The sequence below is a fragment of the Odontesthes bonariensis genome, chromosome 10 (genome assembly GCF_027942865.1).
Source record: "Odontesthes bonariensis isolate fOdoBon6 chromosome 10, fOdoBon6.hap1, whole genome shotgun sequence".
In the NCBI taxonomy this organism is placed as follows: domain Eukaryota; kingdom Metazoa; phylum Chordata; class Actinopteri; order Atheriniformes; family Atherinopsidae; genus Odontesthes; species Odontesthes bonariensis.
The window spans coordinates 19,166,351-19,192,391 of NC_134515.1; the positions used below are offsets into that span (position 1 = coordinate 19,166,351).

The 26,041-nt window shown below is 40.0% G+C and overlaps 2 protein-coding genes across 4 annotated transcripts; one reads left to right on the forward strand and one right to left on the reverse strand.

The window, feature by feature from the left end:
- Window positions 1-3,360: 3,360 nt before the first annotated feature.
- Window positions 3,361-11,019, forward strand: c1ql4a (complement component 1, q subcomponent-like 4). Its single transcript, XM_075475658.1, has 2 exons — window positions 3,361-3,915; window positions 10,840-11,019. Exons 1-2 carry the CDS (start codon window positions 3,367-3,369, stop codon window positions 11,017-11,019), a joined length of 729 nt encoding a protein of 242 aa, XP_075331773.1. The 5' UTR covers window positions 3,361-3,366.
- Window positions 11,020-14,441: 3,422 nt separating this feature from the next.
- LOC142390885 (myosin light polypeptide 6) lies at window positions 14,442-24,979 on the reverse strand. 3 transcript variants are annotated; one of them, XM_075476734.1, is made up of 7 exons: window positions 20,960-21,073; window positions 20,559-20,586; window positions 18,523-18,666; window positions 18,243-18,416; window positions 16,952-17,029; window positions 15,983-16,017; window positions 14,442-14,962 (listed from the first exon to the last, which is right to left on the reverse strand). In XM_075476734.1, exons 1-6 carry the CDS (start codon window positions 21,056-21,058, stop codon window positions 15,989-15,991), a joined length of 552 nt encoding a protein of 183 aa, XP_075332849.1. In that variant the 5' UTR covers window positions 21,059-21,073; the 3' UTR covers window positions 14,442-14,962; window positions 15,983-15,988. The 3 variants fall into 3 exon arrangements, with proteins under 3 accessions (XP_075332849.1, XP_075332847.1, XP_075332846.1); XM_075476732.1 differs by lacking the exons at window positions 15,983-16,017; window positions 20,559-20,586; window positions 20,960-21,073 and adding exons at window positions 20,308-20,335; window positions 24,787-24,979; XM_075476731.1 differs by lacking the exons at window positions 15,983-16,017; window positions 20,960-21,073 and adding an exon at window positions 24,787-24,979.
- Window positions 24,980-26,041: the final 1,062 nt, after the last annotated feature.

Sequence of the window (26,041 nt, forward strand, 5' to 3'; positions counted from 1 at the left end):
CTCATGAAGTCATAAGTGATCCTCCTGTGGCCCTTTGCTATGTTGACGGTACGTGTGTCACAGTGAATAAAAAGAAGACACACCTCATCAACATAATGCAGGATATTGAAATTACGGTGAATGTGAACACTAAGTGAAACAAATCAAAAAGAGGATGGAGAGAAACAGAGACAGACAGCTGAAGGAAATGTGCATATTTCAATATTAATCACCTCAGTAATATTTTAACAGGCTCTAAAAATCCAATCCTGAGCATATTGCTTCTGACTGTTGGCAATGATTATCTGCCCAATTCTACTAAGGACATCTAAGCACTGTTTTAGTGGACGAGACTGACTAACCTGCCAATTGGGACCGACGCAGCATTTAAATCCTCCCTGCTTTGCTCAGCAACTTTTCCGATTGGCAATATCACGGGCTAGCCCTCTACCTGTATTTCGCAACAAAATCCAAGACATCCTTGGAAAATTTCCCTAAAATGTGATGATTATCCACCTCTCTGTATCTGATGGGATCAGGCTAGTTGATCCCTACATTACCAGACAGTGGTGGACATGACCGAGGAGAGAGAGGTCGAGGAGGTGGTGGCTGATGAAAAGGCAGTCATCAGTTCTGTATGGAAAACTCTTCCCTTTGCTGCGAGCGATTGTGCCTGTCTGACTGGTGAGGACAGGCAAGGCTTGGAGGAAATGTCATTAACTAAAACCATGCCTAATATTTATATGCTGATGACTAAAAAATGATAATACTTTACAATAAGGGAAAAAATCCTCATATACTTAAGCAATGCTTAACTAAACCATGACTCATGATGGTTCAGTGCATAAATAACTGCTTGATGGATAATGGATTCCTGTTCTCAGCAGTAAAAAAGAATGAAAGACTTGATCAATTTATACTTAACAGATCATTAGAGCTATACATCAAAGTTACCACACGCAGTAAATACATTGATATGCAATCCAATTAATTGGATTTCAGTTACACAAATGAATTTTTCTCGGGCCCAATGCCTTCTCAAATATATTAATCTATTTCTTTGGTGAAAATAATCATAAATTGCAAAATACAGTTAACTGAATAAATTTCTATGTAGCTGACATCCAGGTAACTTTACTGTATTAATTACTCCGTCATGTACGATGAAGGTGTCAGTTTACATTTGTTAAGTGATGATACAGTAATCACACAAAGACAATAATACATTTCCTCACGTGTTATATCATCATGAGTCATGCATTTTGATAATCTAATACAATCTGAAGTTTTCTTATATATCTTAAATATGTTTGTAATACGATTTATTCGCTTATTATAAAATGTTGCTCTAAATTTGTAGGAGATGTATAAAACATGGCCTTTCACAACTAATGATGTAACACTCTGTGTGTATTTACACCAATATACAGACATTGTATGCGCTTGTGTGTAAGATTTTAGGAAAAGGGGGGAAATAAGGAGCAGTGCAATGTCTGGGGAAGGGTGTCCCACTAATGAGGCTTAATAGCTGTGGGATGCGAGTCACACACAGACAATGGTCTGGGGAACATTTAGTGTCTCCTCTCCATTCCTCACACATCATGCCGAGGCAGCTCAGTCACCCTGCTATATCCTCCCTTGCCTGCAACACAGAAGATGAAAACATCTGCCTTCCCTTTGCAAGACAATATCAAAGATTTTGCTTGCACAGAGTTTGCCTTTAACAACAGGTGAATGTCTGGCTAATAAGATACAGATGGGAAACATCAGTGCACTGTAGTCCACGTTTGTAGACATTGCTTTACTAAGATTTACATTTAAAAAAAATCACAAGACACAGAATAACATTAGATAAATAATCAGGAATGGATGTTAGGTTATATGAACGTGTAAAACTAATTTCCATTTTCTTAAATGTGGCTGTAGACGACAGGGAAAAAATATAGTTGCTGGTATGATAGAGACTGGGAGAGACGAGGGAGGGGGCGGAGAGATCTAACAGGTGTAGACTGGGACTGCTCGTGGACCAAACGCTTCGAAAAGCGATACAGTGAACGGACAATCTCTGGACAGGAGCGTCAAATTGCCGCGCACGCCTCGTTTTTGGAATTACTTCAAAAAGAGTTCCAGCAGTTTTTTTTTTCTGGCCTTCATTTTCTCTTAAGTTAAGGGATTTTAGACTTAATATTCTGCCTGCACAGAGAAAAAAGAGGATTACGCTCTGATTAAGAAACTCGCATCACTTTCCCGGCATCTCCTGCGCGCCCGTCGGCTCTCCATCTCTCCACCTGGCACTCCAGGAGCACAAAGTCCTTTAGTCATTTTGGTGGGACGCGCGGAAGACCGGCGCGCAAAAATTCCAGCCTTTTTGGACTATAAAAAGCAGATAGTGAGTTTTTCTTTAAATATGTCTTCTTTAACTGATTTAAAATTAACTATAAAATGCTTAAAGACAGTCTAATAAAAATATATTTAAGACAGATCTACTTCACAGATAAAAGTGTAATGATATTGCTCTTTAAAAAAAAATTCTAATCATTTTTATTTGTAATTGTATCTAAATGTTTTTTTTGCTTAATGTAATTACAATATAGTTCGATTATGTACATGCTTTATATGTGTATATGAGTAAATGAGCACAAACTGATTATTAAGTGGGTTTATTCTTTGTATCATCCTTTCCAGATCCACACATAGCCAGTGAAGGAATTTATCAAACGCACCCCGAAAATTTACCCTTTTTTGGCTTCATTTTTCCTTTGGTGGTTCCTTGAAAAACACCTTTTTAATGTGGAAAAACAGAAGTGAGGTGTCCTCAGATGTAGGAGTTAGGAAATACTGCTGTTGAACTTTCAGCCATGGTATTAACTGAGACATCCACATGAAGCAAAATCCTGTTTTATAGAGGGGACTTGAAAAAAGGAGATTTTTCTTTGAAAAGCTATAAACTTTACCTCATCTAAAAAAAAAAAAGGGAACTCTACTCTTTCCTTACCAAGTTGAATTTGGCATCAGTTCTTCAGCCTACCTCCACAATATATGTTGCAGTGGTTGAAATGTACAGAATAGTAAACCGTATAGACTATTTTTTGCCTTTTCTTTTTTTTTAAGCAATTAGGATTTTAAATATCTTGTGTTGTTTATTGGCTTTTGGATTGGCCATCTGCTATTTTGTTTTGCCTTTCATACCTGACCAAGCAGTCGACTGATCCCACTCTTCCACTCCTCTTTATTTCCACCCTCACCTTTTCATACCAAATTGGTTCTCTGAAAGGCTTCATCCTGGCCGGCACTATTCCAGCCAAAGGGGAAGAGGACTTCCTCACGCTGGCCGCTTCACGGCTCAGCCGCAGAAAACGTGTCATAGGAGCTGCTGTGGGTGTTGCCATGGTTCTACTTCTGTTGGTGGCCATTCCCCTACTGGTCCACACCACCAAAGGGGGTGCCAGTGGAAGTTCAGGGAGTCATTATGAAATGCTTGGAAGCTGCAGGATGGTATGTGATCCCTACGCCACATCTCAGCCAGGCCAGGAGCTGACAGCTGTCTCTCCGCCTCCACAGGATTACTCTGGAAAAAAGTTGAAGTCTGGGCTTCGAGGGCCTCCAGGGATTCCTGGTCCTCCAGGAGAACGTGGACCTCCCGGAGAGCCAGGTAAACCGGGGCCACAGGGGCCTCCAGGTCCAGGCCCTGGAGGCTATTCTCCTTCGATCTACAAAAATCCCAAAATTGCCTTTTATGCAGGGCTACGCAAGCAGCATGAAGGCAGTGAAATACTGAAGTTTGATGATGTGGTTACCAATGTAGGTAACTACTATGAGCCCAGTACTGGCAAATTCACCTGTCCTCTGCCTGGCATCTATTTTTTCACCTACCATGTTCTAATGAGAGGTGGTGATGGGACCAGCATGTGGGCAGACCTGAAGAAGAATGGACTGGTTAGTAAAAGTGTGTGTGAGTAAGTGCAGGTGTGTACGTGTGTGTATAACAGAGTGCATGTCTGTATGTGACTGTACACACATGGCCATATAACAGATTTTTTTTCACCGTTGTCCATCCTGTCTCACCATTGACTCATATTTACCTCTGCAACATTGAGCTCTTCAGATTCAGAGCACATTCCACTTTGCAGGTGGTAACATGACAGCCAAAGAATGAAATGGCAATCCTTCTCCTCATTAACAGGAATTCATGCTATACAGTATGAAATTGCAGCCACAGATATTTGCATTCCCACATGTACTGTGACTAAATGACAAGTGGCAGAATGCAGGCACTGCTGCTATAAGGAACAGTCTAATTAGTAAGTATCATACACAGAGCTTGATTATCGCCTAAACAGAAGTGCAAAAGAGCACGGGAGAAATGTCTGTCAGAATGTGGACGAGTCAGTTTACACCTCAGCTAAATAAATAATGAATTTAATATTGACAGTCCACTCATCCCCTACTTCATTCCCCAGACACTAATTAAAGTTAGAGGGGCTGCAGGGGGGAAGAGAAGAAGAGAGGTGGGATATATCATAGAGATTTCATCAGAAGAGTCCAAATTCAGGAAACATTCTTCAAGATGCCTTTTACATTTATTCATTCATCAAGGACCCTAAATGCAAATACTTTCTGCTCAGACCTCACTTTTGTAGATCATGGGCTGTTAACAGACATAGATAAAACTTAATATAGACTCATGCTGAGTATCACCACAGTTCCACCTAGATAGGCAGTTTAGAATGAAAATTTTCAAGGTGTAAAACTTTAATGTTGAGAATAATCCCTAATTTCTTAATGTTTGGTTGTGTATGCATGAGACCACGAAATGAATATGTGTTTAAGGCTGCCAGCTTAATGTGCTGTATTGTCATTCAAGTCATTTTTGCTGTCTAAATAATTTATTCATTTTAGATTAGATCCCCTGAACACCCGCTATACTTTCCTCTCCTAACCCTATCCCGGGTTGTTCATTGACTCTCCATTAATTATCTTCTCACTCAGCTCAATTATTTAACTTCACCCAGGTCCATCTGACACTCATCAGGTGGCCTCTTTAAACAGTTCTGTTAAATAGACTGCTCACCTAACAGAAATCTGCGCCAACAGAGCTGCTGGTCGATGAAAATCGAGTTCAAATAGAATTCTGCAGAATTCCTGATCATGTTTGGAGTTATTGAAGCCCTGAGGCAGACGGGTACTCTGCCTGAGGCCAGTTAGTGGCTTGGGTTGACTAAATGGATTCTCTGTTTGACCGGTTGCATTTCTGAATCAAACAGCCTGTTTAACCATTGCCGTAGGTGTCTGAGCTTTAGTGTTACTTTGCTGTGTTTTTTAATTTCCCACCACAACTATCCTATCTCTATAGTCACAAATTTGCGTTTGTCCCTTAATGCTTGCTTTGTAAAATCGTCACACCTTAACCGATTAGGTCATTTGTAACCTTATGTGTTTGTTAAGCAGCTAAATTCAACTCAAGCAGACTCAGTGAAAACAAATGAAACAGAACAAACTGGAATATGCTGAGACGTCCTCTTAAAGGCACTGAAAGAGAGAGCACAACAAAAACAAGCGAGTTGATGGCAGCATTAGGGTGGGGCAGAGGAAGATAGATGACTTAATGGAGGTTTAGAGACAGTGGGCTGGTAGACGAGGCATCTGGGAGGCTGGTGTTGAAGGCCAGGATGAGATCAGGCATGATGACCAATGGACGCCCACTTAACATGTGTCGGTTTGACTAGTGATCAAGGTCGACTAGAACTTTATTTATTTTCCATTTAAGCAAGTTCATGTCATTCTTGCAAGCAGTACATATAGAACATTGTTGGTAGTATGACTCAACCTTTAACTTTGCCGATGACATTTAAAATTATTGTGTTGTTCTCTAGATTGGACATGTGTTGTGTGAATTAAGTGTCACATGAAGATGTGCAGAGATCTCAGAAAGAAAAGATTCCATGGGATTCCAATAGATCCAGTTCCTACTACCAATACTGAATCCCCACCCTGTAAAGCCCACCTGCTCAGACCTCAAGCTAACGTTCACAAATCATTTCAGTATTACATTGCTCCAGAGCCGGGGGATTTGTGATTGAAGGGAGTAACACTTCAGCTGTTTCCATGTTTGAAATTGACTTGTGAAGGTTTGATCGACGGTTACACCCTGTCCTTATTCAGTGGATTAACCACCATGTATTTTATCTGCACAGCTATTGAGCATATGGCACAAAATTTGTAACCCAGTTTGGCAGGATGATGGATGTGTACTATTTCATTATGATGCTTTATGGCTCAATATTGATTTAGCCATTCTCAAAACGACGAGTTATAAATGCTTTTCAACGCAGCAATTCTGATTAAAAATGCCTTCTGTCACTCTATTCTTAAATTTCTGTCAAGGATATATGATTTGTATATTACTTAGTATTCCATCTCGGTAGCAGGTGTTATCAGGAGAATCTATGATAATGTTGGCATGTTGCTCATGCCACGAAGAGAGGTAATATGTCATGTGTAGCCTCTCAGCAGAACATCTCCGGTTCCCCTCATTAACTAGTATGTGAGCTGCTCATGCAGTCATTTAAACTTCTATAATGCTCCCCTGTATGGCTGTATTCAATATTCTTTGTACAATAGGCTATGTAGACAAATAGATAATCCAACTGTATCAGCTTGCATTTAATGTCTTCCTTTTTTTCACCTGTCATACTCTTTTAATAGCTCAGGTAAAGGTCAAGTTATTTCACACAGTAATGTTAAAATGTCATCACTTGTTCTAATGACCAGTACCTGTATTAACTTTCCCAGTGAGACATAAAATATATATATAGACACACACACACATGCGTGTGAGTGTATGTATAATTAAAGGGGTTAGATACACAGCAGAATTACTTTTTTGATGAAGTGTTATCCTTTTAGATAATCAGAGATGTAAATTAGATATGTGTGTGCCTCAGATAATAAGATAAATCAATCCCACTCACACTGTGCACAAGTGTCACAGACCCCAAGCCATAACACTGAATGGCAGGTAATAGCAATCTAAGACACGGTTCAATGCTTAAGTCGCTTGTCGCCATGTAATCCCTTGGCACCCAGAGGAGAGGGAAAACCTATTCAATAAATATTCTATTTCCACAACATCACCCCCACCCTTCCCAAGCCTTCTGCCATGTGCTGGAGTCCCTTAGGTAAGTTTAACAACTACTTTTCTATTGTCTCCCCTCTAAGAGGTCAGTATATCACAGTGAATGAATCCTGTCAGTTTTATTACCAGTGGAGCAAAGCACCACAGATAAAAACAAGACTTCATATACCCCCACATCTCCCTCGTCTCACAAAATAGCCTCGCTTGATCAGTCTGTTACTCTAGGCCACCCTTCTTCAACTCTCTGTCCCTGATTTTCTCCTCCCATCCCTTCATTTTGTCTATCCTTGTGTGTTAGTGTTGCAGTTTTACTTGTAGAGAAAACAACATCGCAGCTGCATCTCATGCCATCCTCCTCCCTTCTTCTTCTTCCTGGCCTGTGGCCCTCTGCTCCCAGGCGTGTTTACTGGAGGCCCTATAATGAAAGGGTAGGCAGAGACAGAGACAGCCACAGGCAAGCCCTGGGGGCCTCTGCCTCACGGCTCACAACCCTTCCAACTCCAGGATCAGCACTGTATGCTGCCTGCTTCACATGGATCAGTCTGTGTCCTCCAGCCGTTTCCATCTCTTTTGCTGCTTCCTGTCCTAATCCCAGCACGACTCCCACTTGCCTCTCTGTCTGGTATCTGCATTAATGGATTGCTTGCATGATTCCTTCAAGCACAGAAACCTCAGCTGTAAGACTAATTCATCTATCATATTTTGGGAAAATGCTACTTGGTGAGTGATGAATATTATTTGGCTGAACGGAATTAAAAAGCACCTCTGAGATCATTAAAATTTGAGAATACCTTAGGAGGTAGGAGATCTCCCCATATCTCCTTCCAGTTTGGCCAAAATAATGAGCATGGTGACATATGCCTGCTGTCAATAAAAAGTCACAACAACAGCATCACTGTCAGAAGCAGCCAAAGATGCAAATGTGATATTGGCTGTCTCTACACATGTCAAGCAGAACAATATAACCTTTGTGGATGGCGAAATATGAGTGTTGTTGCTTGAGAGATGTCTAATGATGGTCTAAGAAAGGATATCGACCATACTTTCTTTGTAATTATACACATTGAGCTGACAGTTGACACATGGGTTTAAAAAAAAAAAAAAAAGAACACCTGTATAGTACAGGTTTTACAACAAAAGGAATTTGATATTGCCTCATTTCTGGACATTTATTTTCAAACTGGCATTAATGTTCAAGAAAGGATGAAAGAAAGGACGGCTAAACAACTCAGGTTTTGAACATGCTGGTCATTTGGAGCCTTTCTGTGTATTTACATGTTCAGCATGGGTTTTTCTACCACAGCCCAAAGAAACTTGCGAACTTAATCAGTAATTGTAATTTAGCCTCAGGTGAGAGCATGCATGTGCATGTTATCTCTCTTGCTCTATAGCCCCTTTCACACTGCGACCCGCTACCTTAGCGGGTCCAAATTGCACCTTCGACCTGCGTCGAGCAATGTGAACGCTTGGCGTGTTGGTGTATGGCAAGCCTAAAGTGCCATATTGCGCGGTGAATTTCTATCTTAACGTGATACTTAGATGCGCAATATGGCACTTTAGGCTTGCCATATTGCGCAACAGCGGACACGCTAAATTCGCGGATTAAACGCGGGTTATTCTGCAGTGTGAAAGGGGCTCATGTTAGGCCCAATCGAGTCGCCAGGATAATGCATTGCCATTTTGTGTTTATTGAAAACCACAAACAAGTACTGTTATGTCTTGAGAGGGTGACTTGTTTAACAGTTTAACCTTTGACTGGCCCAACGTCAGCCCCAGACCCACAAAACCCTGAACAGGTTGAAGGGCATAAATAAAGTGGACGGATAAAATATAAAGGATGCAAGATATAATTGACTAGCTGGCTAATCGATCAGCCTTACATAAAGCATTAAATATCTATGTGAATGAATAAATAAACTTGTTATATACTGTTATATATATATATATATATCTGTCTATATCTATATCTATATCTATATCTATATCTATATATATATATCTTATATCTAAGATAATTATGTAATTCATTTGGAGGAGAAATACACATATTATAGGCTGCAGGCTGTTTTTAATGATGGGATGAAAAATTAAACACATTGTAAATCCAAGATCAAGCAAGTTACTGTAATTTTACATTAAAATAAGAGGACTGAATTAGTCTTTACTCAGGATTATAACCATTTTAGACTAAGGAAGATTATTAAATTTACAAATGCCCCTGTGAACAACAGAATATGAAATTTAATTAAACCAAACTCCTGTGAACTGTTGTATTGGTGCAACAGTCACCATGTTCAGTTGCTGAACATGCTGTTTAGCTATGAATCTTGTGGAAGATTTACTTCTCTTCTCCCTCAAACAGTCTGCTGTAGAGAAGACAGGAACATGTTTAACTGATGGTCACCATAACGCTCTGTGTTGGCTGCAGCATCCAGGACTTGTATCTCATTTAAGGACAACCAAAAATATTGCTCGGACAGGGTTTGTAAACGGTAAACACTGTAACAAGACAAGGACAAAATGAACTGGTGCAGTGGGAAAAGACAATATTTTTTAGTAACAGTTATTCAGGCTCTGCTACTCAGGAATTGACTGGCCAAATTGATGCATGCTCATTGGGGGGAAAGGTGTCCCAGTGATGGGAGTGACATGATGGTAGTTGAGTTGCAGATCATATTCTGTGGCTGTCATGGAGATGTGCGTGGCTTGTCTGGGTTCTGACATAGATTGAGTGCTCCCAGCGTGAATGGACACTGAGCCAGACGCTAGGCCACTGATGGCTGACATATGTCTGATGATTGAAGTTGTTACACCGAAATTATTGATACATCCTATTAAAGAGGTTTTCTTTTATTGTTACTATTGTTTTTGTGCATTTTGTAAAACATTTTTGACACTTAAGAATATGAAAAATAATAGATTAAAGGATTGTAAAGAAAAAAGACTTGGTTTTGATTAGAATATGTACAGTTTATACTCCTTTCTCCTTATACTCCATACTCCTTTCTGTACATGCTAGTTTAAAAACACGACATACTAGAAGGCAGCACTTCCACATACCTAACATGCAGTTTAAAGACAAAAGGTAGAGGCATAAATGGACAAATCCTGTGTCTTGTAAAAAATTTAATTCAAGGTAGACTTGTGAATCTATGTCTAAACTGAGTAAACCCAATTAAATGTGTTAACAAACAAGTAAAGATCCACTGCTGCTGGGTCAATAAGACCAAACACACGCAGAGCATGCAAATGTGAAACTGTCCACCCTCGGCACAGCCACTCAATATCATGCATATTGGGCTGGCCCAGAATCATAAGCAACAGGTCAATAGCTGATGTGGATAGTGATGCTGTTTCTTGGCTGAGTTAGTTTCCAATAGACAACTTGCTGTCCCTAGTGAGCCTGTTTATCTCTAGAACCCAATTAGATCTCCACCCTTAAGTCTAATCCTATCCAGAGCTGATCAATGAAAGATTGTATCGCTGTGTTCCCCTCTGGGGTCACAGGTCACAGATCCTACTTTTTAAGTGTCCATATGAATGAGTGATCAGTATCTTGTTTAAAGGCTTCTATAATTTTTCACAACTTACCCTAAATTAGAATGAATGCAATGTGTTAAACTGGTGACTGTAGTGGGAGACTTTTAGTTATTTAAGAGCTGTGAGCTGTGAGCCATTTTGTCTGCTTTCTAACTGTCAGTTTGCATGTCTCCTATTGGCAACAGGTAAGAGCCAGCGCCATCGCTCAAGACGCTGATCAGAATTACGACTACGCCTCCAACAGTGTGATCCTGCATTTGGATGTAGGTGATGAGGTTTATGTGCAGCTGGATGGAGGGAAGGTCCACGGAGGAAACCAGAACAAGTACAGCACCTTCTCTGGCTTCCTCATCTACCCAGACTGAATCTGTTTCACAGTGAAAGGAATGAAATAAAAATGACCCCACCATCATACAAACAGGCTTACTGACACCTTTACAGACATGTATGTATGCAAATTAATGCACACACAGAGACATGCAGTGTACACACAACAAAATGCACATACATGCATGCAAACAAATACAAACACATACAGCACCTGCAAAAAGATGTTGTGAGATTGCAGTAGACTGCAAGTGAATGGAAGTGAAAATCAGACATAAGTGGATTTAAGTCAAATAGTGTGATATTGAGCCAATCATCATAAGTGACTGGCTCTATTCAAGCTGTTTGTGTGAAGGTTTAAATTTAAGAATATGTACAGTGTAGGTGCAAATAACAATTCCACACTGAGGTTCTGAATAATCTTAAGTATTATAATGTGCTCTGTATCAATTTACAACTGAGAAGAAAAATAATAACAAATAACACCATAAGTCTGGTAGTTTAAATGCAATAATGGTGTTGGAGGTACCATCAATAAAGCTGAGAAAGCTGAATTTAATGCACATCAAATATCATGATTTAAAAAAGATTTTAATTTGATGTCATTTCCATTCCAATGATCTCTGACTGTACGGTCTACCTTTATTTTGCAATTTTTTCCCTGCAAAATATTTCCCCCTACAATTCAAAGCTAACTACGCCAACTAAGATGCATTAAACCCCTTTTGTGAGTCAACCTGCACTTTGGACAGTAAATTTGAATAAGTCTATGGTTGAGTCTCCTCCCTTGTTTTCATCATTCCAGAAAACATGAACATTTTAACACAACACATAGTATTTCATGGATGGCACTCGTGTAATGAAGTTCGTAAGTTTGCTAAGTGCATTATTGACAACAGTGTGACTGTGTGAGTGGATCTGGGCGGATATGTGGTTACTGTAAAATACAGGTGCAAAAGTGACAGATTCAGTGTTTTACTTACATTCAATGTTGTATAATACATCACAGACATTTTACTAGAATTTACACTGCCATGTCTGTGCTTATTTTTTTGAGAGACTCTGTCAAAGTATTATCATGTGTAAACATACTACCTTTGAGATGGGCTATTGAACAAGTCGAGTGGTCAGTTGCTAATAAATACATCTATACCGACTTTGTCTTGAGTTCTTGCATGTGGTTTTTGACATAGTGAAGGTCGGGGCTGATTATAGGCATAAGCATTCAATAGTCATAAACCCATAAGCCATACAGACCCCGTGTTCAGTTTTATTTGAAGTGACCACTTGGATTGAATATATGACACAGTTAAACAGACTTTACAGCTAAGATCGAAGCTGGCCGCAGCCACTGCCTGCTACAACATGAATTTCCAATATGTCTGACATTATTACAGTTATGCAGGCCTCAGTTTCTAAGAAACCAAACTACGAAATCTGACTTGTATATACTTTTCAAAGGTAAAGATATAGGGATCAATTCTAAAAACTCTTTTGGTCCCATGTTCCCTAAGGCCGAATATTATTAATTAGGGTTGTTGTAAGACCGACCAATAACAAGAAATCCATCTGGCAATTGGGGTAATTTTCTTACATGTTTTTGTTTGAATTCTGTAAATATTGGTAGTCCTACATTGATTTTATGGACATCATGCTGGGCTTCTCACTCTCTCCTGCACACGTACACACACATTTATCCTCTTTTTGTAAATCCGCACAGTGTGAAACCAAATGCCCGAACACAAACAGGATGTATGTAGAGCTACAAAGCTCTAATTTAACCACTTTATAATTTCATCAGACCAAGGCTGAAATTAGTCATTTTAACCAAAACTATGCATTTGATATTCTCCCTCAACTACGCAAGGAAAAGCATCCATTTCGTTATATTCTAGAGCGAGCCAGCGATTACATTATCAGCATGCCTGACTTTGTCCAACTGTTAGCCAGGGACTAAAAGCTGTTTCTTTTTTTATAGAAGACGAATAAGAGCACTAGTTGTACAGATTTGGATATTTGTCTTGAATTTTGGAATTTTTGGTCTTTTTTTTTTTCCCCCGACAAAAATTATAAAATAGGTTCCCAGAATTTGACTGAAATTACAAATAGTAACAAATATAAAGCAACCATATTCGTCAACATAAAGTAAAAGTGTAATTGAAAATTCTCAAACTTTCTTTGGCTATTTACAGTGAGCATTTACCATTAGCCTGAGTAACAACTTTTTGTTTAAAAGGGAAAAAATTAGTAATACATATAAAAGGCACCCTCTATAGGTGATCTATAAACTCATTTATGTTGCACCTCACATGAAATGACTGAACATATACGGAATACGGAACATTTACTGTCTGTAAATTACCTTAATATGGAATTCACTGCGCAACTCACGTAACTCAGTTTTTACAAATCAATAGTCACTTTATCAGTTTCTAAACTAGGGAGATGGAAACAGCGTCAAAGGTATAGAAAATGAAAGTTGAATTCCTCTTACGTGCTTGGAAAAAAGTACCTAATTAGAGCAGAGAGCTGATATCATTCCAAAAGTAAAGGATTTGGTGAATCTGTTGCTCCTGAGCAGAAACAGAGGGATGAAGCCGCACCGTGCCTGGGCCCAGCCCTTGCCTTTCTCCCCTGGCAGATTCCAGTTGAAAGTTAATTGGATGGGGAGAGGGTCTAAGATGGGCTGCGCTGAGGCCCATTAGCGATTCCCCTGTCGAATGCACAGCCACGAGGATCACAGACTCACAAATAGGAGGATTAAAATAATCAATAGCCTTGACTTCCATCGACCACACACATACACACACACCAAGTAATTAGTGGACAACCTATTCAGCAGTGGACTATGACACCCTCCTGAACCATACATACAACCCCCCCCCCCCCCCCCCCCCACCCACACACACACACACACACACACACACACACACATAAGCTCCACACTCCAATAGCTGTGGTGCCTAATGAGGGGAAATAGTTGTGACTGCTTGAGAAGAAAATGAAGAAAAGGTCAGGAAGCCACTGAACAGCCTTTTGCAGCTCATGTGTCTGCGCCTCATCATTTTCTCATTTATCTCAGAAAAAAATTAATTCAGAAAAAAAACCTAATAACCACAAATCCCCCAAAATAAATCAGCCTGGTGCTTCATACTTAAATATTTAAAAACATGTTGTAAACTGGGAGACCTTAACTTATCAAGCAACAATGGCATGATTTACTTTCCATTTGGCTTAGGTAAGCACAAAGAGTCGATCAGCATATATTCTTGTGTTGTACGCTACATCTTGGGATCTACCGGATGCCCGGAACACTGTGGATTCAAACATCAGCACTGCCCTCTTGTGGGAACAAGAGGCAGAACACCATAGACAGAAGAGAATATAAATCATTTGCAAATCATTAAAACGCAACAGGATGTCTTTCACTGTATTCTTTGAAATCAAACCAACCACAAGCTTTCAGGAAAAAAAAGACAACAACATTTATTTAGATGTAGCAACAAAACTTGGGTACTCGTTTGAAATGTTTCAAACTCATGATAATATGGATTTAGATATGTCGATTTATTGCTAATTCAGGGACACTTCTATTCAGCCAGAGCAAATCTTAGTCAATGATACAGCAAGTTACTTAAATCATAATGCTTAATATATATTAATGTCCTATTCAACATTGACATACTTTGTATTAACAGTTGCAGTGGATCCACTTGTATTGTCTTAAATGTGGCATTTTGCAAAGAATGCATGTGTGAAGACTCCTCGGTGAGTAGAAGTCATATGCATGGCCAGATCTTGTAGGGTCATATATGGTTACTTTGGGGGGGAATGTAAAGGCACTTCTTAAATTATAACTGTAGAACAAATCCATGGAGACGGTTTGGAAGGACTGGAAAAGCTAAATGCAAAAACAAAAAAACAAAAAACAAAAGTGGGATGCTCTTCATCTTCACCCGCTCATAACCATTCTGACCAGTTCTGCAAAAGAGACATAAGAGACAAATGTGAGTTTTATGGTCAAACTGATGGGAGAGACCCGCTCCAAGTGCAGCATGTGGGGCTAAGGCCCACTCCTCTTCAAACTTTGGTGAGCCTTTGTGAGAGATGCTGCATTTGGAGACGGATCCCCTGCTCACCCAGATGACAGAAGAGGGTAAGTAGAAGAGAGTACTGAGAAAGAGGGTGAGATAATTATTTCTATCTTCTATTCAGCCAAAGCAATTGGCCCTCTAAGATCCATGAAAGGTTGGTTAGAGAAGCTATCCCTCCTGTATGTGTTCCTCTAGCTGAGAAGCAGGGAAAAGGGGAGAAGATCAGGGGAGTTACAATCCGGCGAGCTACAAATTCATTTTCCATCAGTACAGAGGAGAAAAAATGTCAGCAAAAGAGCAACTCAATGCAATTTTATGGTTAGTAGAAAAAGGGACTGGTCCACTCTCCCAAATCTGGTGGCTATACAACATGTAAAAATGTTTAAAAAGTGTCTATTCTGAACAGGTAAATGTAGCACTTCTGACACCAACATTAAAAAAAGCCAAGTTTAAAAGCACCAATAACATGCAAATGAAAATAGAAAAGCTGCCTGATAACCACCACACCATACTCGACGATAACCACCAGGCTTTCCCTGAATGAGACCAGTCTCTTCCCTATGTGTCCACCATATCCCCATATAAACTGAGGGGAGTCATAGACACATGCAAAGGGGCATGCTGCAGCCAGGGGCCAAGGCAAAGGGCTGCAGGAGAGAGACAGAGCAGCAGGAGGCTACACATGGGTCAAGGCCTCAGGTCTGCAGCTGAGGGACACCGCCAGGCTTTCCCACAGACGCCTACAGGTCGAATGGACTTTGCACATTAGCACATTGTTCCCGTTTGCCAATTTGAATAATGCAACAAGAAACAGCTAGTGTCACAGGCCAAGTCGGGTGGATAATTCGGCAACTAAAATGCAGGAAAGCCTGGAGGTACCATCCCAAGTTTTACACAATGCCCGTACCGGCCCTCAGCCTGACATGATGTGGCGAACAAATGCTGCGGAGGAAGAACAGTTAACACATCGTCAGCACTTAACATTTAGTCATGACCTCAAAACAAGCCTTTTAGGAGATGCCAACATTAAAGACATGCAGCACCCAGAAAGGCCACATTGTGGAATTTTTCCACGAGATAACTACTGTGTTACACAACAAACAATTTCGTTGCATTTTCTGTGATCCATATCAAAAGTCTGTGTGTTCGGTCCTATTATGACACGCAGTCAGTCAGGGGAAACACTAAAGGAAATGAAAGATAATCCGACACCTTACAAGGTGCATTTAATGCTCATTAATCATTGAAAAAGGGCTCACTTTGCAGAAAATGTCCTGTCATCCCATGGATGTCATCATCACAGCTGCAGTGTCTCTGCAGAGGTCAGTGACTAGTTTTTCTTTCCAAGCACACCGAAGCAGACTTGTGTCTGCGCAGCCACGGCTGAGGATGCACTGACATCTGATCTGATCACAACCACCGGTGATCATCTAAATAATTCATGGAACTGGTATCATAAAACAACTGACTTTCTCTGTGGATCAGAGGAAATGCAAATATTGCTGTAAGATGATGCAAAATTGTGAGAAAACTCTTTCAGGGGCTCCTTTTCACTGACACTGACAGCCTTTGGAGAAATAAGAGCTACTGAAAAATGAATATTTGTATTTATAAAAAAATAAAAATAAATCCAAACTACATCCCCACTCGGACTGCTATTGGCAGCTATAATATTTCAAGTCAAAATGGCACACAGTGTCATGCGTGACTGAGGATTCAATATCACCTTAAGACTGGGTGTGGTGATTACACTGTAAGGCCTTACTTCATTACATAACATTCACTGAGCAGATGCTTTTATCCGAAGCGACAGCCGCCACAGGCCCAATTACAGACAGTTTTCAATCTTGACATTGTTCATTTCTTTTGCTCTCACCTTCGTAATTGATGCAGCCATTTGCATCTTCGTGTCCCGCCAACAGCGTCTCCACTTCCTCCTCCGACATTTTCTCACCTGAAAATGAAGCATAAACAGACAAGATTTACATTACCAATACACAACAGTGTGCAGAAGTCTTAAAGCAGCCCTCATTTCTTTACATTTTGCTTCCACAGTGTTCCATTATGTAATCTTTTAAAGTGGTCTTGAGCAAAACTTTAATCTTTAAGTGGATTTTTCTTTGGACCTTGGCTGCCTTTTGCAGCAGCTAATGAAGAAGCTGCTGAAGACTCATTTGTCTAATTTAGCTTTTGTCAAATTGTGTCTCAATTTTCTTGTTTGATTGGCTTTTATTTCTCTGGTCTTGTTTAAAGCAATACAATGTAACTTCTCAAAAAGCCCATTATGGAGCTCCCCCTACAGGCTTGGAGGTAATGTACGGTTACACTGTCGTAAATACAACACCCTTTCGCTTTCACGTTTGTTGACGAACCGGCGTGGAGTCAGAAGGTGCAAGCTATGTCGTGAAGGTAAGAGTAATCAAATGTACCTGGGAGCGTGAGAGGGGTCTATTTGTTTTTGCGGTAGGTGTGCCAGAAAGCAAGTCGAAGTACTTCCGCTCAGCTCCCGGGCCGGTCCAGCAAAGTTACATAGCGCAGTTTTTCCAACTCAGACCCCCGAAGGGTATAGGAGACAGGCCAATTGTAATATTAAAACTCATTCTAGCCGCACAATTTTTTTTCAAGCTGTTATTATAAGGTAGAAATGTTACATAGTATTACTTTAATGTACAAATTATTTTTCATCGTATTGCTACAAAGTACTTCATTTTTATCTTCATTGTTTTATGTTACTTACAACCGTGAAGCGCCTTCTTGAAAAGCGTTACATAAAAATCTCATTTTCAGTCCAGTCTTTGTACCCAACCATTTTAATAAGGTTGTTTTTTTGTTTAGGAAGCTAAAATAACTGACCTATGAATCATTCAAGCATAAAAAAATAAAAAAATAAAAACACCAAATTAGTGTTGTCACAACACATCACAGACAACTTGGCAAAAAAAACAAAAAAAACAACAACACATTTTCCTTGGACTATATGAAGAAAAGATGAGTGGCTCAAAACTTAGACTGAGTTACATAAATGTACATTCCGTTTTCAGCTTAAATCAATTTCTATCTAAAAGAGATAACAGTATTATCCTGGAAGTGAAAAAAAAAATAAAAGTAATGTCAACATCAACTTTTCCTCCATATATCAATTAGAGGGAGATAATACTGTAACTTGCCTAGCGTGGTGAGGACGTGACGTAGTTCTGCTCCCATAACTGTGCCATTGCCCTCCTTGTCAAAGACGCGAAGTCCCTCCACGAAATCCTCCATGGAGCCCTGATCTTTGTTCTTTGCAATGGCCTGGAACATTGGCAGGAACTGCTCAAAGTCAAGCATCTTCATGTTCATCTCTGCAAAAACACAAGGAAATATAAATCTGTCAGTAAAGACGTCACCATAATCGGATCATTTGCATTAAAGGCACTGTGTAATAGTTGAGTTTGATTTTCTTGTCACCTTCAGCCTTGGGATTGCCCAGGACTTTGAGCACCTCTGCATTGACAGGATTTTGTCCCAGGGCCCGCATAACGTCGCCGCACTGGCTGTAGCTGATCTTGCCATCACCTGTCCGGTCGAACAGCAGGAATGCCTCCTTGAACTCTGCAGTATACAAAAAAAAGAAAAAAAAAAAAAAAGAAGAAAGAAAGTGAAATCATGAAAAATCTAAAGATAAGATGACATGTATGGAGGAAAGATAAACAGATCGGATGTGAACTGGAAACAAAGGAGGGAAAACATGGACAAGCAGACAAGAAAAAGCTCAGCTTGTGACAAGTGAGTAAAGCTTACGGGTGTTTGCTGGAAAGGCGTCAGCTTTCTTCAACATGCAAAACTTATATTTTTAGTAGAAAATCCAAAGGAGTTTTCATTCACATAAACATCTCCATGTAAGTATCTACAGTGCAGTGTGGTGCAACCAATCCAAAAGAGATCTTGTTCTCTGCGTTCTGCTGGTTGACACCGTCTACACCCCTTCTGACTTCCTCAATTCGTCAAATTTGTTTGCGTTAGTAATCTTGTCAGGAAATACACAAACAACAACTTTGCTATGAGGACATCACATGCTCTGACAATGTTGCTGTAATTTCAATAAAGAACCATGAATTAAGTTCACAAATTCATCATCCTTCTCCCTCATTTTCTGTGTCCATACCTGTGTTTGCAAGACGGAAGTGTTCTACAGAAAGGACATGCACACAAAAATATTTGGTGCATCTACACAAATGCATAACAAATTACTTAACTCTCAATTTGACTGACACCAGTAGTCAAACGCTTTAAATACCTCTTAGAGATACACACGTCTTAATTATTTCATCAGTTAAAATATTTTCTTTAAAAAGCTTCATCTGATACCACCACTGTGCAAACTTTAGCAAATTAATATTTTACATAATATATTCAGAAAGTCTTTGAGAGAACCAAGCTTTCAAAAGGAATCCAATTTCCAAACAGTATTTTGTTGCCCTTCATGTGGAGTAAAATGGGCTTTAACAAGTTTCAATGATTCAAAGATTGCTTCGATCCAACAACCCCTTCTGTTAAGATCAACAGAAAAGAAATGCTTTGATCTGATCAAGCAACCACAGAGACATGGAGTTGGATTACACAATATCCGGGCGGCAGGGTGTTCCTAATGTTATGGGACTAAGTATTCACCAAAAAAGCACAGGCACTGTTGTGGAGTTTTTTCCTGTTCTGAGGAATGTGCCTCTTCCCTTCTGGCCTGTTAGCACTTTTCCCAACACCATATTTGGTATTAGAGGAGTGGAGGAAAGTAGGAGGAGAGTGAGAGTAGCTTTGGCCTATTATGTCAGCGGTGATTAAACAAACCAGCCCTGGGACAAAAACCAACCACCAATTTATCCAGCACCAAAAATGGGCACACAGATGAGCTATTTGGACTATATCGGCCAAAACAAGTTTATGACAATCTGACAGAAGCGGGATGTACACAGTCTGTCAAAACAAGACTAATGAGGACAGATGTGAGCTCAGAATACGTTTGTCTTTTAAAAAAAGAAAATGCCCACATTCAAAAACACAACAACTCACGTCAAGGCTGTTTAATACTTTAACGTTATGGACAATGGCTATTTTTGACGTACCAGACAACAGTGCAAAGCATGTCTCACTCGCATTTATAACAAGTTTGGCTCCAAAACTGACATGCAGATCACACCCTGCACACTCCGATCAGACATTGTTTTAGTGGAAGACGGACCCTCCTCACCGACTTACCATGAATTTGATCCAGGCTAAATTCAATCTGGAAATGACAAGCAGTGGCAAGAGGTAAAGTGATGAAACAGTGCGGAAATAAAGACGGAAAATGTAGTCTAAAACCACGACTACTGCGACAGGCGAGTACAAAGCAAGGTGATAGCAGTGATACAGGGCAAAGTGCCATCTGAGACCATCAAGAACGAAGGCATGCCAAACAAGCTGGATACAATGAAAATGTCAAAACACAACGATAAAAACAAACTTACCAAGGATTTGATCTTCCGAGAAGTCAGACTGTTCAAAAAGAAATTAGGCTAGATGAAAATGCTTCCTTTTGCTGAGCAAAAATACTTCGGGTTTACTTCGCTTAGATAGATATCTCAGAGTAGACAAAGTAACACATTCGGTGATGCTTAGTGTACTCTTGGTACTTTAGTGCCGTCAATTAGCTTATTGTGTGGCTGATCTTTTTTTTTTTTTTTTTTAACCTAGTGCAAGCTAATGCTAGCTTAACAAAAGTTGCACTTCCGCTTGGGACCAACGAGCCCATTCGGGTTTTAGGCGCATCTTAATACCTTTTCAAAAGTAAACATTTTTTCTTGAAAAAGAAACATTTAACTGCACAACTCTGTTACTGATATTAAGTCGAGAGAAACGAAAAACCCACCATTTCTGTGTTGGCTGAGGTGTGTCCGAGGAGAAGGCAAACCCAAGAATGTGACGGCACGAATAGAAGGCTGAAAAAACCCTCGTATTGCTGCGTCATGACGCATAGGACGTACGGCCCGACGTCGCGGCGGTGGGACTTGCAGAGTAGTCGCACTCCATATATAGAAACAAAGCCGAAGGTGTGGTTTGTGTTTCATATGGCAGGATTTACAGACCTTGAAATGTTCTATTATTACTTTTCTTTTACATGGCAACAAAGTCCAGACCCCCTGTCCTGAGGACAGGCAGGTCATTGAAAAGAAACACTTCATATTTTGCAGCACTCAGATAGGGGACCATCCTTCACCAAGAAGCTAGTAAAGATTCTGTGAAAGGTGGTTGACAGTAACATCAGAGACTTGGACTTCGAATGCTGACTAGCTGTGCTGTACAAGTACAGCCACCCGTTTTATGCTAACATGGTAAGGGTCCAAGGATTCTCTGCCTTCCTCCTCATGATCAATAAGGTGTCAGCCTCAATAGTCAAATGGTCTGAGAGAGGATCAGCAAGCTCCTTTAGTGTCTGGACTTACCTTTGAGCTTGAGCATTATCCCCTTATATAGTCAGAGCAACAAACCGAGACTCCCCATCAACAGCTCAGATGAAAAAATATATGATCGCCCAAACTAGGGAGGTGCTGCAATACTGGTCATGTGATCCAAAGATTAAGGGTATAGAGGTCAGGCTAGGAAAGATGTAAAGGGCGGTTAATGTGATGGTTTGGAGGGGAACAGCATGGGCAAGATGGGAGCAAGTAAAGCAAAAAGTCTCATGGACTGCATCACAGGAGCCAGTGAATGAAGGGCCATTAAATTGAATACCTAAAGAAGCAGAGGTAACTTCAAGGTGGCTGTTGTGGTGGATCATGAGAGCAGATCCTGTGGTAGCGTTTAACTACCTGGACACAAGAAAGAGCTGGATCACATCTGGGTCACCTGGATGATGTCTGATGTTTAAAGACCCAAAACACTTCATAACCCAAAGATAATAACCGATGGTGTCTTCATATATATCAACATGTCAAATGAGGCAGAATAGGTGGGTAAAAACTTGTATCAAATTATTTTTAGAAAGTTGAATTATGTGTCCAAAACAAGGCTAATTTACATGTATTAAACATGTTTGCAGGAATATTTAATGTTAATTAAGTTCTACATAATATCAGTTACATTTAAGTAGACTGCTGTTTTTTTTTTTTTTTTTAAAGTGTGTTCTCAAAGAGGATTATTTTCACAGTGTTTTAAGACATGTTTGGCCCTTTGCAGTGTGTGTCTGACTTTAATGATTTTGACCCAAAATGAATGCAAGATTGTGCTCCAGCTTTATGTTAAGGATGTGCGCATCTGGACATGCAGGAATGACAGATTACTTGAGGCCAGTGATATCATGGACTGAAGCCGGATCTCTTAACTGGTGAAATTACTGTCTTTGCCCAGAAGGAGGTCTGGCTTCATGTCATCTGTGATGTGTGAAGAGAAGTGGCCCACATATTCTCACAGGCTAAATGGGTCTGTCTCACTCCTTAAAACCATGCAAATGCATGCAGTGTAATATTTAAAGCTCATGAAGGTGGCAGCAAAGCTACTAAAAAGATACTAAACGAGCTAAGACACTGCAAACTCCAATGTGGGGCATCCATTAATTGGTGATACAAATTTGACTTTATCAAATTTTTACTTTAAAGTGTTGATCTGAGTAGCATATGCCTGTCTTTGACCTGATGACACTGTGATGATTTGGACTAATGATGATTTGCCACAATGGTCACAGTGCATTCTGCACGAAGATTATTGTGCTGAAATGTTGAATTTGATATCAAAAACATGTTTAAAAGATGAGACTGAGGCATGTTGCTGTAACTATGGAGCATCACCTCTTATTCAACAGTTTGGGAACCGAGGAGACAAATTGTTGTAGTTTTAAAAGCGAAATGTTTTACCATCCTTGTGTGACGTAACGTTTCAGTTGCTCAGTTGTTTGGGGCCTCTGTGGTTTCCTTTCCTTTCTTTTTTTTTCTTTTTCTTTTTAAACTGTGTTCTAAAAAGCCAACTAATAAGGCCACGGGACAGTTTACCACCATACAGAATCATATCTCTTTTCATGCAGGTCTGGGTGTGGGTATGAAAAGGCTTATGCAGGATTAGTTCTTCAACTTTTTGCTTGTGTACAGTGGTATCTCCAGACTTCAATCTTCTCATAATATTGCACCATTGATGATGAAATCCTAAATTCTTTTCAGGTGTTTACTGAGAAAATTTAACGGAGGCACTGATTGCCACACAGTCACACAATCAGAGAGTGGTGGACCCCTCCTATCTGTACATAGACATAGAGGGGTCATCAGGGACTTTGTCAGCTGGTGTGAACTGAACCACCTTTGCATCAAAGCTTGCAAGACGAAGGAGCTGGTGATTGACTTTCGCAAAAAGGCACCTCACCTCACGCCGGAGAACATCCAGGGATGAGACATTGAAACTGTGGCGGACTACAAATACCTGGGTGCTCACCTCAATAACAAACTCGACTGATACACAAATTCTGATGCACTTTACAAGAAGGGCCTCAGCCGTCTTCATCTGCTAAGGGGACCGAGGTCCTTCGGAGTGAACAGGAGTCTCTTAAGGACTTTTTATGACACTGTGGTTGCGATCTTTTATGGTGTTGCCTGCTGGAGCAGTGGAATGGCAGAAAGGGACAGGAGGAAACTCAATAAGCTGATTAAGAGGGCTCACTCTGTCCAGGACTGCCCTCTGGACCCCAATGAGCAGGTGGGTGAGGAGAGGATGTTATCTAAGCTAAAATCTATCAGGAAAAACACATCCCACCCCCTGCATGTGACGGTACGGGCTCTGAGCAGCTCATTCAGCAACAGACTTTTACTCCTGCAGTGTAGGAAGGAACAGCACCGCAGGTCATTCATACCGGCAGCTGTCAGGCTCCATAACACCACACGAGTGCATTCACTCATCACTCATCACCACTGCTACTTACTATTTCAACTGCATCTTTCCATTTTTATATGTTGTATATATTATTTTATATACATATATATGTATATGATATGCCATTTTGCATCTTGTACATACCTTCTTGTATTTGTTCATTTATTTTTGTGTATATTCCTTCATCACAGAGTTCTGGAACGTACAATTTTCTCACTCGTGGCATAACAAAGGTTATTCTATTCTATTCTATTCTATTCTATTCTATTCTATTCTATTCTATTCTATTCTATTCTATTCTATTCTATATTTTGAAAAATGAAGCAAGTAAAATCTCAACATTTTTCATCTAGTGAAAACCAGTTGTGTACTTTGGACTTGGACTTCTAATTGTGTTATTTTAATTTTTGTTCAAATGACTGGTTAGTTGGTCACAGGGAGCAGGCTATTCATTTGTTTGACCTTTCTAAGGAGAGAACTAGCTCACACTGTGGCAGGAAAAAGCCTCTCTCTCTCTAAGGAGGTCACAGACTGACTGACAACCAGCATTCAGTGCCCCATTTCTCTGCTAAACTTAGATTTGCTCTGAATCCAAATTCATATGTTAGAAATAATAGAGAAAGCTTCCTTATAGATAGTAACCTGGAAAAACACCATTTTATGTTTTAATGCTATTGAATATCACAACTGATGAAGTTTAACATATTATGTTTGAATTAGAAGTTATACTTGTGCATGAAATAAGGCTGGATAGATAGAACAAAGAATATATTAAAAGTCATAATTAATGAATGCCCCACAGACAGGTAGCCACAAACAATATACTTCAGTTAACCTACTCACCTCCAAAGTGCTGGGGTCAAATGGTAAATCTGAAGGACGAAGCATCCTTGGCTTCTGCTCTGGAATTGGTTTAGGAGCTGCAAGAGCTGCAGGCAGGCAGGGATATGGGGGACCCAATCTGGGTTGGGTCACTGGTGAAGGAGACTTCTTAATGGAGGGTTCTCTTTTAGGAGCCATTCCCAAAGTCCTGGACGATCTAAACTTAGTGAAAAATCTCTGCAAAAGCTGCCAGTGTGGCTGCTGCAAAGGAAAATATCAAGCTATGAAGTAAAGTGTGGCAGCTGTGTGAATCCTATGAAGGTGAGGGGGAGGAGAGCTGCGTTATGATGCTGATGATGCTTGGGGATTTGCAGGTGGATGAGGCAGGAGAGGATGTATGAAGAAGCATGTGAGTGAAAATGTGAAGCAAAGCATAGGAGGAGTGGAGATGAGAGCACAAGTGTAGAATAAAGGGACAGATTTAGATATAACCAGGCTGACTCCAAGCATGTGCTTTTATTTGGGTCAGAAATATGAGTGTATGTGTGTGTTTGGGGGTGTTGTGTGTAGGTGTGTGTCTCTGGAAACTAGCTATGTTAGTAAAGATGGGTGATTAGAGATACCATACTATTAGAAAGAAAAAAGTTATCTCATTAATAATCCATAATTGAGCACATAATCGTACAATGAATACATATTTTTTCTGTTTGTGGTGCCCAGACATTTCCCCCATCTGCAGAGATGACACTGATGCTATATTCACAGAGTCAAACAGTAAGGACTCAAAAAGTTCACCATAGGCTCCCCAAAATTAGACTCTAGATTATGTTTACTTTTTTAAAAATATTATGTGTTATATTGATTGGTGTTATTTATTCTTTTTTTAAAAAAAGTGAAGTTTTACCATTTGGCTTACACCCAAGAACTATAAATGGCAACAATTTTAATCTTCATGTGATGGTGTGAAATAAGTAGATGCAACCCTGTTTTCCACTGCTATCCTGTCCTGTTTTTTTTTCTTAATCTAAAGGTTTTTGTGGGCTCTTGCATTTGAAGGTAAAGACAGAAAATATGGGCAGAGAGAGTGATGGCATATAAATTCCCATGCGTTAAGACTAAACTGGGACATTGGCCTGTACCGTGATTTCCACTTGACCGAATCATGTCTTCAAATGTTGTGCTGTCTGAGGGCTTCAAGTGCATACGTACCGGTTTTTAGCGAGTTTCTTTCTTTTTTTTTCTTGACCCTGACAACGTTTTGGGAAGGAACAGGCAC